Source organism: Nansenia antarctica (assembly GCF_963989245.1).
Source record: "Nansenia antarctica genome assembly, chromosome: 19".
NCBI lineage: Eukaryota > Metazoa > Chordata > Actinopteri > Argentiniformes > Microstomatidae > Nansenia > Nansenia antarctica.
In genome coordinates, this window is record NC_137692.1 from 14258427 (window position 1) to 14273748 (window position 15322).

Here is a 15322-nt window from a genome sequence, read left to right on the forward strand (position 1 = left end):
TTAGATTCATTTTTAGTATTTTGGGCCTCCATATAACTGGACAGGTCCCTAACCTAACCATAGCCTTGCTGGTGCATTGCCTGACCCTTGACCTACTGGTCCCAGCCATGCAGCACTGAGAGACTATAGAATGAAGCAGCAAAGACGTCCCTGACCCCTCAAACCTGACCTGTAACCCATAAAGACATAACAAAGCAATACGATAGACCCTCAACCTGCATTCTCCTACGCCCCTGTCACCTGTCCCTAGCAGCTAGTGGTGCTGGAGATGCCCAGCAGTTTCTCTGTGACGGCAGGTTTGTCATCGCCCTCCTCCCCCTCTGTCTCCCCCTGGGCCTCTCCCGCGTCTCCTAGCAGCCCCATTATGTCCCAGGAGGCTGGGAGGAGGTGGTGGGTGAAGGCCAACAGGGCCAGGTGGGAGAACAAGGGGATGAGCAGCAGAGTCGCAAGCATGACGAATGTCCTAAAGGGGAAGTACTGCCTGATGACCCCCCCCTCCTCCCTCCATCCAGGAAACAGGAGGACAGGAGGCAGTCGGAGAAGAGGTTCTCCGCTCAATAGCCGCAGGGCGCCCGCTAGCAGGTAGCCAGCGGCGGCGCCGTAGCCGTTAGCACGGCGGCAGTGTAACACACAGATGAGCTGAGGGAAGACCATACAGTAGATCAGGTCTCCGCTCAACAGCCAGAAAGCCAACACGCTGTCCTCAGCGAACGCCAGGCCCGTCCCCGTTAGCCCCACCAGTAACACACTCAGACGGATCACCCACACACACTCCTTGTCTGAGGCCTGGGTGGACATGATAGGGAGAGAGGGGGGGGGGGGGGGGGGGAAGAAAGAGAGAGAGAGACATGCAGTTCAATGAAAATGAATCACAACAGTAATGTGGTAGTGCTAACTAGTTTAACAAAGGCTAGGGTTAGTATTGTGGCGAACGTTATCGGCTGTTTATGCAATTCAGCTAGCTAGCAAACCAGAGTTTGTGACTGTTATTATTTTGCATATGTTAACTGATTAGCTGTGGATAATTTGCATATTAGCTTACCGCAAAGGATTATGGGTCCATTTTATGTGAGTTTTGTTCGTGAGATGTTTATGTCTGAGCAGGGGGTCTGAGCTCAGGTTCAAGGTGACAATTAAGCGTCACCTGGACCATTGAATGCAAGATTGAGTTTGAGTCCTAAGGTCAATAAAAGTTTGCATTGTTATATTGGATGTGCATCCATACGTATCCATCCATCCATCCATGGCATCAAAGAGTGCCCTTAGGAAACTTGACACACTCCACCACTCAGCCACTTGCTTTGCCACTGGTGCACCTTCACTACTTTCATCTCTACAAACTGGTGGACTGGCCCTCCCTCCATACCAGGCGGTTTCTTCACTGGCTTCAATTAATTTATAAAACAATCCTGGGAAAATCACCTCTCTACCTCTCATCTCTCCTGCACTTCTCTCACAATAGTTACCACTCAAGGTCTAGGGGATCTCTTCAAGCTCACCATCCCAAAAGCCTGCACTGTTTTCACGATTGGACCACTTTGCAGAACACACTCAAGCTCACGGCACTCACATCACTTACCATTTTCAAAAATAAACTTCAACAGGTTATAGTTGACTGTTGTTCCTGCTGATTGCCCCCCCTCCCCCCCCACATACACACACACACACACATGCACATACACAGACACACACAACCCCCCCCCCCCTCTCTTTTCACACATAGGTTAGTTCACTTTGTTTTTATTTCTTTTATCTTCACTGTCTTTGCCGTTCTCATGTATTGTTTATATTGTTTTGTGTTGACCTGGTGTATTTCTGTTTATATGTTTGTTTTTATTTTTGCCTGGGGCCTCTTGGCCAGATCATCATTGTAAGTGAGAATATGTTCTCAATTGATTTTATCTGGTAAAATAAAGGTAAAATAAACATGTTATTAATGAAATACCCAAATCCATATTTAGGTCCAGGTTACAGTATGTAACTAGTATGACAGGTCACACGGGGTTAGTAGGTAACTAGTTTGACAAAGGCTAGGGTTAGTATGTAACTAAGATTAGATTCTAGGATAGAATACACTGTCTAATCTGCCTAGATAGTGGGAAGAAAACTTCCACTGATAGTTAATCTATCTGCAGATTCAGTATACTCACGAGCTCAGAACCATCTAAACATATCTCAACATAACGTAAGCCTTAAATCTAAATCATGCAACATATCATCCAAGAAATATTCTCAATTTCATTCATTATCTTTATGTTGCTATACATTACCTTTGACAGACAGACAGACACTGATGGGTAGAGATACAGACACAGAGACAGACAGTCAGGTAGGCAGGTGACAGAGGATACAGACAGATAAGTAGATACGAGTCTCTCTTGCAAACAAAAATGGGACAGTGAAGCTGTTTTTCCTTTTTTTGTTTTTGATTTGAGAGATTCTCAGCTTTTACAGTATTTGATGGTATTTTTGTAAATATTGGTTTCACCTAAGTCTGTAACAATTGTGAAATAATTGTCTAATGGCATAACGATTTTTATGAGATGGGTCAAAGCATGGTCATACTTTTGTTTGCATTCTTCAAACACGTTTCCAATGGTCGCATGCGCCCTGGAGCGCGACGGAACAGTAGCTATCCTATCAGAGGACACCCCGCATGCATTGAGTTGCTAAATCAAGTCGGTTTTCGAACGTTAAAGAACGTTCGGCAAACGAACAGTAGCAAGTATCTTGCACCACAGTGCCACTTGGTGGATCACTGCCGTCTGCCCCACATTCCCGTAATGTAGAATCACCACCTGTCAGGTTTCAGTTTGCTAAAAAAGTTCCTAAAAAGACTGCAGAGTTCTGGAAAGGGTCTTGTGGACAGATAAAGGAAAGTTTGGAAAAAAAGGATCTGGCCGAAGAATATTTACAGCATACCATCTCATCTGTGAAGCATGGGGCAGGGAGTGTTAAGCCCAATGCACACGTTGTGCGATTTTGTCGCACAACAACATTCGATTCTCAATTCACACCACCGAAGTGTGTGGGTGTGAATGGAGAATCGAATGTTGTCGTGCGACAATTTCGCATCGCAATGCACACGGCGTGCGATGGGATATTGTTGCACGACAATGCATTGGCCTTTAGGTTTGGGCATGTATAGAGGGGGACTGGGACTTGATAACTCGTCTTAATTGATGATTGGAACTGCTGCCAGCAGCAGCAGAATGTATTCTGAAGTGGACAGAAGCATCTTGTCTGTTCGAGTACGAGCAAATGCCTCCAAATCATTATATGGCGCTTCGTCATAGAGTAAAGTACTTGAACATGCATTTCATATCCTTATTATACAATTTCAGGCAAAGACTGAGAGAGAGAGAGAGAGAGAGGGGAGCCAGGGTCGCTGTATTTTTGTTGACTATCTAAACACATTGGCATGCCTTTGTATGCATCTGAACTACCTGAACGCTTTGATCGTTATTTCTGCCTTTGATCGCTATGATTATTTTTGTACGTTGCTAAGTTTTAAGGAAATGCTTCAAGCTATCTGTCAGACAGTGTCTGAAGTTGTTGCTATCTAGCCAAGTTAAAACAGTGCTTCCACGGAATTCGAAGCAAGACGAATGCCTACCGTCCCTCATATCTAGTTTGGGTAAAATGGCAGTGAAGGCCATGTAGGCTGTTTTAAATAGATGCTTGAAATTGCTTTGTTGACTACAACAACAGTATCCACCATGAAATCCAAAACATAAAACAAAGAAGATGTAATGTAAGGCCTTAACCCCATACATGCATACATACCTGGTTAACTCAGGTAAAGACATGTCAACAGTCAGTTCATTAATTCCTGAACTCGCTACTGTAACTCGCTATACAGATATACAAACAGACAAGACAGACAGATAAGTAGATACAGACAGACTGACCTGTGTCCTGAGTGTGCTCTTGTAGATGTTATGAGTGAACATGGAGGCAGAGGAGAGTAGTACTGAGTCCATGGAGGACATGACAGCGGCAGCGACAGCCCCGATGCCCACCACAGACACCCAGGAGGGGGTGAGGTACTGGAGGGTCAGAGGCAGCACCTTCGCTGCCTCCCCGCGCTCAAACGGAGACGGAAGTCCATAATCTGTCTGGTTCCAATCTGACAGACGGAGGGATGGGTTTGGATTTGTGACTTCAAGTGTATGTATGTGTGTGTGTGTGAGAGAGTTTGAGAGTGTGAGCGAGTGTGTATGTGCTTTTTTACCTGTCGAGGTCGCCACTACTCCGATGATTACGGGGGGGATTCCAATGATGAAGACGATTCCAGCCGCAGCAAAGCAGGTGAGCTGAGCTTGAGCGGGCGATGCTGCTGACAGGATCCGTTGATACAGAGCCTGGTAGGATAGCCCTCCTAAAGCCTATGTACGCACGCACGGATAAGCACACACACACACGCACACGCGCACGCACACACGCACACATGCACACGCACACGCACACGCACACACACACACACACACACACACACACACACACAGTTAGTCTTAAAGCAACCATGCGACGCGTCCTACTGTAGAGGTAATGATGATTAATAATCAGAGTAGATCAGCTACGTACCCCCCCGCTCCAAAGTTACCTTTAAGCCCTCACTCACAACACTGCAGCTCAATAGCAGGCAGTCGTTTCATTAGAAAAGAGCCTTTAAGAAAAGACAAAAGAGAAGGGGAATCTGATTTAAAACAAGATAAAAGGCGTTTGTGTGTGTTTTTCCTCTGCCTAGTAGTCACTCCCTATCTGAAAGAGGTCATGTGACATTGCACTGCCATGCTGAGTGAATTTGAATCAAGTGGATGGGACCCTTCCTTTCTCTCTGACCATCAATTCAATACATACTGTATACACACATCATTTTGGCTCAAGTCAATGTAATGTTTTTCATTTGCAGACTGTTTTACTCTTACTGTAACTAACCCCTGATCTAATTGACTAATTTACCACACACACACACACACACACACACACACACAGACACACACAGACACACATACACACACACAGAAAAAGATCTAACCAGTAAAAGCAGCTCATCTATCCATTTCCCAGAATCCTCCAGCTTCAGTTGGCCCACCCAGGGCGCCGTTATTGTTTGGTTTGTTTGGTTGGAAAAGACAGTTAATGTGACATCAGAGGATGCTGGGTTGAGAAGCAGGAAGGGAATACAGACCCACTGAAAGACAAAATCACTTAATCAGTACAAAGACACCACTAATACACAACTGGACCGGATCACTATACAACAAACACACACCTGGACAGGATCACACGTACACAACTGGATTTAATCAGTAGTAAAACAACACTAATACACAACTGGACTTGATCACATCAACTAATACATAAGTAAATCAGTATTCAACCAATACAAGCTACACTGGAGTTAGGAATGATACACGCCAGACTGCCCTGAGAGATGTGTTTACCTGCAGCTTGTTAATAATATGATGTTATTGATGAAATTGAATAGACTAACTCCAATGTATACTCTCTTTTCTTTTTACACTACTATAGAAGCATAATAATAATAACAACAACAACAATAATAACAAAAACAACAACAATCGTCATCATAACAACAACAACAACAACAACAACAACAACAATAATAATAATAATAATAATAATAATAATAATATTTATTAATTAACAAAATCCCTCCCTGCCCCTTACCAGACTGATGAAGATGATGAACAGTTGGATGACGTCTGTGTAGGCCACAGAGTACAGGCCTCCCAGCAGGGTGTAGGTGATGGACACGGCTGCAGAGAGGATGATGGAGTAGGTGGACGACAGGCCCAGGATCACACTCATCGTCCCTCCTGCAACATGCACACACATACACACACACTTACCAAAAACATTTGAAGTTTTCTAAAGATCTTCCATGGTACAAATAGAGTTAAGGGCTGTCGAAGACATTTGACACCGTGGACCGTATTGTGTTGATGCAAAGGTTGTGGAATTGCTGGTCATGCTCTTGGCGGGATATTAATTACCTATCAAATCGTATACAGTGTCGGACGGTTGTAAATCTGAGTCCATAGAGTTGTGCTCAAAACTCTATGTGTGCCGCAAACTCTATTTTAGGCCACTGTTGTTCATTTTGTGTATCAACAACATTGGGACTTATTGCTACAGCGGATGTTCATTTTGATGCAGTCGATACTATTCTTTATTCAAGTGGTAGCAGCTTGGCTTCAGCTTTCTTCTTTTTTCTTTTTTCTTTTAAACAAATTCAGAACACGCTTCAAATTAGATTCGATTGAATCTAATCTAATCTAATCTAAAACAGAATTTGTAATGGTTTGAAGCTTGTTCTGAATTTGGTTAAAACGAAATGCATGGCATTTTTCAAATTCCAAACATCTTGATAATCATGTCATTGCTACATTGGATGGACATACAAGTCACATGAGCAAGTCAAAGTGTATAAATATATGGCCGTTTGCGTGAATAACAAGCTGAGTTTCACCGTTCATGTTGAGAACTTGATAAAGAAGCTCACGCTGAAAATAGGTTTTTATTACCAGCATAAGGCTTGTTTTTGTACATTCGTTGTAAGTTCTACATTCCTGTCAGGCGTGGATTCCTGTCAGGCTCTATCTATATATCTAATTGCATATGGTTTAGTTCCCACCGACATAAAAGCCGGCTTCAAAAGATTTCCACTCTAGAAAAACAATGTCATGTTTTGGAGAATGATCTTAAAAGGAGATACGCCATAACAAAAAACATTTTGCTAAAAATAAAACAAGCCGAATTGAATGATTTACTGAGACGCAGGGAAGAGTACATGCTCCATATAACCAAACATAAGTATTATGCACAAGGCAGCAGATCGCAGATCGAGACATCTTTTGGCTCTAACTCTTAAACAACAAGCAACTAAAAGGGGATAGATATTGATATTGATTATGGTGGAGGATATTGATCTCATTTCTGCATTGTGTCATTCCTGCACAAGCTGCAGCAGGTGATACGCTCGGCGGAGAGGGTGATTGGCTGCCCTTTGCCCCCCCTTGAGGCCCTGTTTAAAAGTAGGGCTTTGGGGAGAGCCAGGAAGATCATGGCTGACCCCGCACACCCAGGACACGGTCTCTTCGCCCCGCTCCCCTCAGGCAGGAGGGTGCGGTCCCTAAAAACTGTGAAGGCCCGACATGCACACAGCTTTTTCCCCACAGCCAGCCAATCAGTCTTCTGATTCTGATTCTGATTCTGATTCCAACCAATCAATGTAAAATAGCCCCCCCAACAATACGGTCTTCAGGTTCAATGATAGACTTTAAACACAGGTTGCTGGGTCCTCAGGAGAATAGATGTATTACTGAATTGCCGCATATAGGATACAATGCACATTCTCTCTCTCTTTCCAGCTCACAACAAACTCCAACCCAATAGCAAGACCTTTTTCACACAGACAGAAGCGTATAAGACACCCATCTCACAGTTGTTGACATTGCCCTTCAGACCATCCTGCTGCTGGTATCTGAAAACATTGATAAGCTATCTCTCGAGCAGTCTGATAAACAGCACCTCAATTTGTGAGACGCATTTTCACCTCTGACCACATTTTCACCTTCTGTAATAAATCTAATCAAAACACAGTGGATATAATATGTTGTGATACAAAATATTAATCAAATCAGATGAGCTAAACGAGGAGTGTTGTCTTCAACAGAGGAAATAAACGAGATGTTCAATAATGACTTTAAAGAACTGTACACAAGTGACTTGGTTTCTTCTGAAGAGGACTTCACCAATTGTTTTGGTGGATTGGACCTTCCTACACTGTCATTAGAGGACACCAAAACTCCACACTACACTACAAGCGACATGCACAGGTTCTAATACTGACAGCGCTGCAGATTTACCTAGACGTCTAGACTTCGACTTTAATAGATTTAGCGAGACTATTATCGATCGACCAAGAAGAATGTGTGATTTCGCGACGGTTGCAAAAAGTGTCAACATGTGTCAGTGTTTTAGACAAGCTGGCTCCAATATAACTGTGAACGTCGCTCGCGAGTGTAGCTAGTGTAGCAAGTGTAGCTTGTCATTGTTGCAAATTACGCCATGGAAAAAATGATTGTTACTTACTTGTTGTTAAAACTCCAGACTCTCCTATTACACTGGATGAGTTACTTAAAGCAGTCAACTTTAGCTACAATAGTTCATGTAATTTTGGAATGAATATCTTTGTTTTTATAGGGTCTCTGATTTGCATACTATCCTTGCATTAAATTAGACTCAATTCAACTTATTGGTGATTTGTTGATGAAATGTTTGCATTTTAGCTCATTTCAAGAGTGTCATTGCAAAGGGTCTGAATACTTATGTACATATTTCTGTATTACAATTTTAATACATTTACTGAAATAAAATAAAAACTAGTTCGCTTTGTCATTCTGGGGTATTGTGTGTGGATTGATGGCAAATTATTTTAATTTAATCCATTTTAAATTGAGGCTATAACACGACAACATGTGGAAAAAATGAAGGAGTCTGAATACTTTCTGAATGCACTGTATACATTTGAAGTTTTGTCAAAGAGCATATTTATGTTATAGAGCATATCTCTCAGACAATTAGACATAGAATTGGGGTATTTGATTTTAGGGGGAAGGTTATTAATACCCTTGCAGAATTGCCAACGGAACTTGCTGTTCTAAATTACGATTCCCATCTTTCCCTCACAGAAAAAAGTGTCTGGCAGGCACAAAGTCTGGATGGCAGACTTTGCCTTGCCTTGCCTTGCCTAGAAGTCGGGTATGTGGGATAGGGGTACAAGGTTAGGGATATAGGGTAGCAGGCAGGCGCGGATCTATGGGTGGGCCTGGGTGGGCCTAGGCCCGCCCAGATTGACAGCTGGCCCACCCAGTCAGATTCAAAAAAATACATATTTTTTATAATAAAATATTTTTAAAGTTTAATTTTCACTAACTAACTGTAATGTGAATAGTTTTGTCTTGGAAATGATTAAAAGTATGTATTAATACTAATAATATTCAACTTCCTCTCTTACGTTTACATTGCTTCCTCTTTTACGTTTACTCTGATTGTTCAGTTGACCTTGACCAGTTGTTCAGTGTGCGCGCTACGATGGCTAAACAGCTAACATTGTCCCGCTTTCTTAAAAAGCCACGTCTGGAAGTCAGTGAAAATAATGAAAGTTTGGACCAGGCCTTGTCTAGAAATCTTATTTATTCACAATAACAGATGATGACGCCACACGCCGACGTGCGGAGAGTCCGAGACAGCGCTGTAATAGTTCGGTGAAGTATATTTTTTATGAGACTTTCCAAGATTAAAACGAAGAGGGAAACATTTGTGTGGAACAACATTGTGTATGCCTTCACTGGATATAATAATATAATACAATAGAAGCACACAACTTTACACAACAATATATGTGTATACACCAGTTTACGTAAATCCCCTAATAAGCAGCGTTAGGTTTTGTAATAAAATGATGGATCACCACAACTGGTCCGAGCCAGGTATGATTCAACTTGAGCTTTCGGTTTGCACTGGACTGTCAACACCCACAGTTAAAAGTTTGCAAATGATAATACAGGCATTTCTTATTACAATTTCTATACTTGGTCCTCCATAGTTGATGGTTATTGGTTAATTCATTGACTATTGCGTGCGCTTGAATGCCTTGCGTGTGTGTATTATAATAACTTGTTTGGCTGTCCGTTGCATTCTCTGGGTAGACAGGTACTTTATTTATTTTCCGTTCGTTTCATGGTCTGCATAGTGATCTCCTCCAGTCCCTGCGAATATTTTGCGTGTGTGCGTGCGTGCGTGTGCGTGTGTGTGCGTGTGTGTGTGCATGCGTGTTGGTCGTACCCAAATGTTTCGAGCACCCACAGGCAGAAACATAAATCGGCGCCTATGATCGCGAGCCCGGTTGTGTTCCATCCATCTGGCTGCTCATACATAGGTCTAAAACGTGCGGTGATGAGTTTCACTCAGGCCTACCCAGATTTTTCCAGGCCTACCCATCAGCCACTTTCTGTATCCGCCACTGGTAGCAGGTAGTAGTACTAACAGTGTTGGGATGGGGGTATAAAGAGTCTATGGCCAGGGTATACACCCAGTACATACCCAGTGCAGCAAGGATGCAGGCCACCCAGAGAACGTCGCTGATCAGAGCAGGAAGCAGCAGCGCTGTGGTGATTGTGTTTCCATAGCGATGCTGAAACGGGTCCATCATCGTCACGTAGCGCTGTAATCTCATTGGTTTAGCGAAAAAAAGTCCACCTTTTAAAGGTAGAAAGATCAAGTTAATACAGTGATGAGAGAGAGAGTGAGTGCTAATCTGAGCGAAACAAATGTATAATATTGAGAGGACGGATTGTTAAATTGAGGGAACAGATTAATAATTTTAGGGAATTACATAAAATAGTAAATATTTGGCCAGACTTTGGGGGGCTTCAATCTCTCTCCCCAAGTCGGTCCCCTGAGGATGGCATGTAGCTTTAGCTAATGTTAGCTAACTGTCTATGAGATCGGAAAAGAGTGCAGTTGTAGTTGATGCTATCTGGTAAGATCATGTTTGTGCTTACCCATGAGGAAGGTGAGAAGGTAAGCCAGCGGCCCCATGGCCCAGACCAGACCTTGAGTGGGAGAGTACACAGCCTCGGCGGTACCCATAATGTAGCCCCCTCCAACCCAGGTGGCTGCACACGCACACACACACACACACACACACACACACACGCACACACACACACACACACACACACACACACACACACACACACACACACACACACACACATCAATGAATCAAGTTTGGAGATCCTGACTGACTGGTCAACTGAACAGGTCATACTGAACCAATAATGTTTTATTAACACAAAACACAGGTCTCAAGAAGTGTGAATAACCTGCTTACTTGTGGAACAGGCAGTATAGAAGCAGTGCAGTTCGCTCAGTGAGCATTAATCTTTGTGACAGGGTCAGGTTAAAAAGTCCTCAAGTAGGGCATGGTCATTTTTCAGTCCAGATTATGAAATTGCAGACTGTAAGCTTTCAAATGGTGTGTCATACATTGAAATCTGAAAACAGTTGAAGAAGATATGCTTCTCAACCCAAATACCGGAGAATATCACTCTGAATCAAAACACACGCAAAACAGCTGCTAATAGCTAGCGGCTAAAAAGGAACATCGCTATGGACGTCTAACTACATGTTTAGCACATCACAACACGCTGATAGAACATCAACGTGCTAAAAACACACAACTATACATAATTAGATGACCACACAGTCCTTGCTTTCGAACACGTCCTAAAACCTACGTTTGTTTACAGGCCATGTATCACTTACCCAGTAGCCTAGGTAGAAGAGACAGTCAATCCAATCCACAAATGCTAAGTATTTAGAGATCCTAAAACTGTTGTTTGTTATATACCGAGTGGGCTCTTCAACACTTCAACTTTTGGAATACGGAAAAATAAGCGGAAAAATACGCTTTTTGCTCATTTGCGCGACTTGAGAATTGCCGACATGCGGCCCTTTTCACCAGACCGTATCACGTTTGGGATGGATGGATGTTCCAAACACCTTCATTGATGTATCTTTGTTCATATCCCTGAGGTTCTAAGTGCCAACTAAACATTTTTGCAACATTTCTATTTTCTAGAAGTACTAACTTACACTTCCCACAGACTGTCACCCAAACAATCTACCACCCACCCAATCTCCTTCTCTCTCTCTCTCGCACTCTCTCTCACACACTCCCACACAGACCCAAGGCTAAAGGCTCACCTGTCATGGTGAATATTCCCACCAGGAGGTTGATGTTGCGGCCTCCGATCATGGTGACCTCGCTTTTGCTGCTGACACATTTTTTCTCCTCCTTTTTGGACTTCTTCGACGCCCAGATCCCGATGGCCAGGATGAGGACATAGAAGACCACCACCGCTACCAGACCACCCACGTTCAGATCCATCCTGCCTGACACACAGGCAGACTGGTCAGCAATAGATACACAGGCAGACTGGTCAGCAATAGATACACAGGCAGCTAGGCATGCATTGTTCCAAACAATAACATCCTCCCTAATAATAATATAACCCCCCCTGAAACATACAAACATGTTGTATGACTGCCCGGGGTGATCAAGGGGAGTGGACCTTTCTGTCTTTGGTGTCTCTTTGAATCGGGATGGGAAGGGAGAGGTCATAAAATGTCATTGTACAATTAGTACAATTTGTCACGCTAATAGTGTATGTAGTGTGTATTTTCTATTGTTCAAAACTAATCAATAAAACCAAAGGAGACACCCATTACGCTTGCATCAGCAGTGGCTCCCCCATGGGGTCCTTTGTCGAACATACACCCGTCTTCCACGGGTCTGAGGGAGTACTATAGGAACCACGATGTAGAGAGCATGGGGAGCACCGAGCACACCTTCCCCTTTGTCCTGGTGGCTAAACCATACACACACATTCCTCACTGAGGCTCCATTGGGGCCCGATCGGTCTTATCTGAGTCCTCATCACCAGAAACCCCTCAACAGACCTTAAACAACAGGAATTATATCTTTATCATAATTGGACAATCTGCATTTCACTGGATCACAATAATAATAAAGTTTTTTTATCATAATTATTTAGAAGAAAAAAATCCAGGAGGGACTGGTCATATACAATTGACTAAAACACTTTCATTAATGGGTTATGATATTATACATTTTAACTCATAAGGCAATACACATTCTTAAAGAACCAATGCATCCTTCATTGAAATGAACAGCTAAACGGGTATGTTTAGATAACCTATGATAACCAACCTCTCTTAGATAATCTCTCCCCCAACACTAACCACAAAAGAAACGCGTGCGCTTAAACCTCCATAATGCGCTGTTTGTTATGAAGGCTATTATGTGTCCGTTACTTTGGTCCGGATGACTCATATAGTAAAGATAACAGTGACACCAACGAGCTTCCCTTCGTGAGCTTAGAATGAGAAGGTTCTATCTCTGTTTAGAATGATAAGGTTCTATCTCCGTTTAGAATGATAAGGTTCCATCTCCGTTTAGAATGATACGGTTCTCTCTCCGTTTAGAATGAGAAGGTTCTATCTCCGTTTAGAATGATAAGGTTCTATCTCTGTTTAGAATGATAAGGTTCTATCTCCGTTTAGAATGATAAGGTTCTATCTCCGTTTAGAATGATAAGGTTCTATCTCCGTTTAGAATGATAAGGTTCTATCTCCGTTTAGAATGATAAGGTTCTATCTCCGTTTAGGGCAGTTCAGAGATATTGAGCGTCATAATGGAATGTAAAAAGTGTTTACATTCCATTATGTTTTGTGAGATGGAACCTTTGTATTTTATGAATTACTAACTCAAAAATGTCAACATTTTAAAAATAACACCACACAGGCATTAATAAACACCTAATGGATCAGACTATGTAAAAAACTCAATTTTGACAAAAATGGAGATAGAACCTTATAATTCTAACGTCACGAGATCGCTGTCACATTATTGTAGCGACCAGTGAAGACCTGTGAACCTTTACAATCAGTAATCACCATTATCATAGGCCTAACATCACGCTCACATCAGAGCGATACGCTACACACTAGACGACTGACAGCGCGCTCCAATAAGAAAGGCTACCGATCCACTGTGTCTTCAAAAACCAAGAACAGGGTATAATAGATTTTCTCGGTATAATAGATTGTCTCGGTCTGCTAAAGACGTACGATATCATTCACTCACGAGCGTATTTATTGAGTCCTTAAGGCCTTTGTTCGGTAGGGCAAGCTGAATGCATAGGGGGAGCGCAGCTTGTTCCTTCGCTCTCCTCTCCATAACCATAAGACAGATAGCGTACAGAAATAGGCCTGGCCCCTGTACCGATAAAACACTTACATCTACTTATGTGACTCGTGTCACATCTGTGCATATCTCCCCCCCCCAACCCCCAAAAAAGATTAATCCATCACCCACCTTCTGTTGGAAAGGATACCCAAAGCTCGGGGTGTCCAAGCCGGTCCACTCCTGCAGCGATGCTATTCTCTATTCTCTGAGCATCACTGCGCCGCGATCAAAGGTTCCTTTTAAAAGACAACGTTATGTCACGTTATGCACATGCGTAAAATGTGTTATCTGATATTCTCCGCGGCAGGCGAGAGTGTGTGCGTGTGTGTGTGTGTGTGTGTGTGCGTGTGTGTGTGTGTGTGTGTGTGTGTGTGTGCGCGTGCGTGCGTGATTATATGTGTGCGTGTGTGTGTGGCCGTTCGATTTCCGAGTTAAAACGGTACAACTCCTTTGTTCATTTTCTATTTTTTTCTTTGTAGCAATCGGAAAAACTAAAAGACATTGTTCACTTCAGCTCAACCTTCCTTTGCAACACCATTTCATTATTTTATTTTTTTAGGACAGAGGGATATTTCAAGGACAAAAAAACAACTACAAAGTAACAACAGCATTGCCTGATGGATTGATTTAATGTATTGTCTTCTGTGTCTAGACATTCGTGGCTGTTAGTTCAAATCTCAAGTGTAACAGAGTAACATTCTTAGGCTTCGGATCCTGACATTGCATTGCAGCACAAGACATAGGGCATAATAATTAAAGCATAATTCAAGATAATTAAAAACAATCAGTAGCACACTGATTTTCACAGATGATCTGTTGTGTGGGACTAGATGTTGATATCCCTCGATAGATACATACTTAAGGCACCGATGAGACTCTGTGGTGTTCAAATGAGCGATGGCATCCTTTGGGTTGTCAAGTGGGCGCCCTCCTTCATGAATGTTTCGCTGATAAGCCCACGACACCTCCAGAGGGTTCAGCAGTGAATCCCAGCGTCCCAGGTTCACTCCCTAGATGCGATCAGCTCATTTGAACGCCCGGGTCGAGTCCTTTCTCTTCATCCACAGCCACTGGCTCCCCTTTTCAGCAGCCCTGGAGAGGTCCTTGATTGCCTGCCGGTGGGCCTTCCCTCGCACTCCCATCTCCCTGAGTAGCCTGGATGTTGAGGTGGCTACGAACTCTCTGCAGCCTACTTCCACTGGGCGTACCTTCGCTGTCCAGCCTTGTTGTTGGGCATCTGCTGCGAGTTCAGTGTACCTCAGCCTCTTCCGCTCGTAGGCCTCCTCCACTGCACCCTCCCAGGGCACAGTGAGCTCGATGATGTAAACGAGCTTGAGCGAGGCTGACCACAGCACAAGGTCTGGTCGCAGGTTGGTGGATGCGATCTCAGCTGGGAAGCAGAGTTTCTTGTCCAAGTCTGCCAGCAGCTTCCAGTCCCGTGCTCTGCCCAGC

At 43.3% G+C, this 15322-nt stretch overlaps 1 protein-coding gene across 1 annotated transcript; it reads right to left on the reverse strand.

Moving 5' to 3' along the window:
- Positions 1-246: 246 nt before the first annotated feature.
- On the reverse strand, positions 247-11989 carry LOC308173899 (high-affinity choline transporter 1-like; the record flags this gene model as incomplete). The annotated part of the gene is made up of 8 exons (XM_080548952.1): positions 247-786; positions 3912-4129; positions 4235-4388; positions 5042-5197; positions 5698-5846; positions 10138-10293; positions 10599-10712; positions 11806-11989. The coding sequence occupies 8 exons, from the start codon at positions 11987-11989 to the stop codon at positions 247-249; spliced, it is 1671 nt and encodes a 556-aa protein (XP_080405078.1).
- Positions 11990-15322: the final 3333 nt, after the last annotated feature.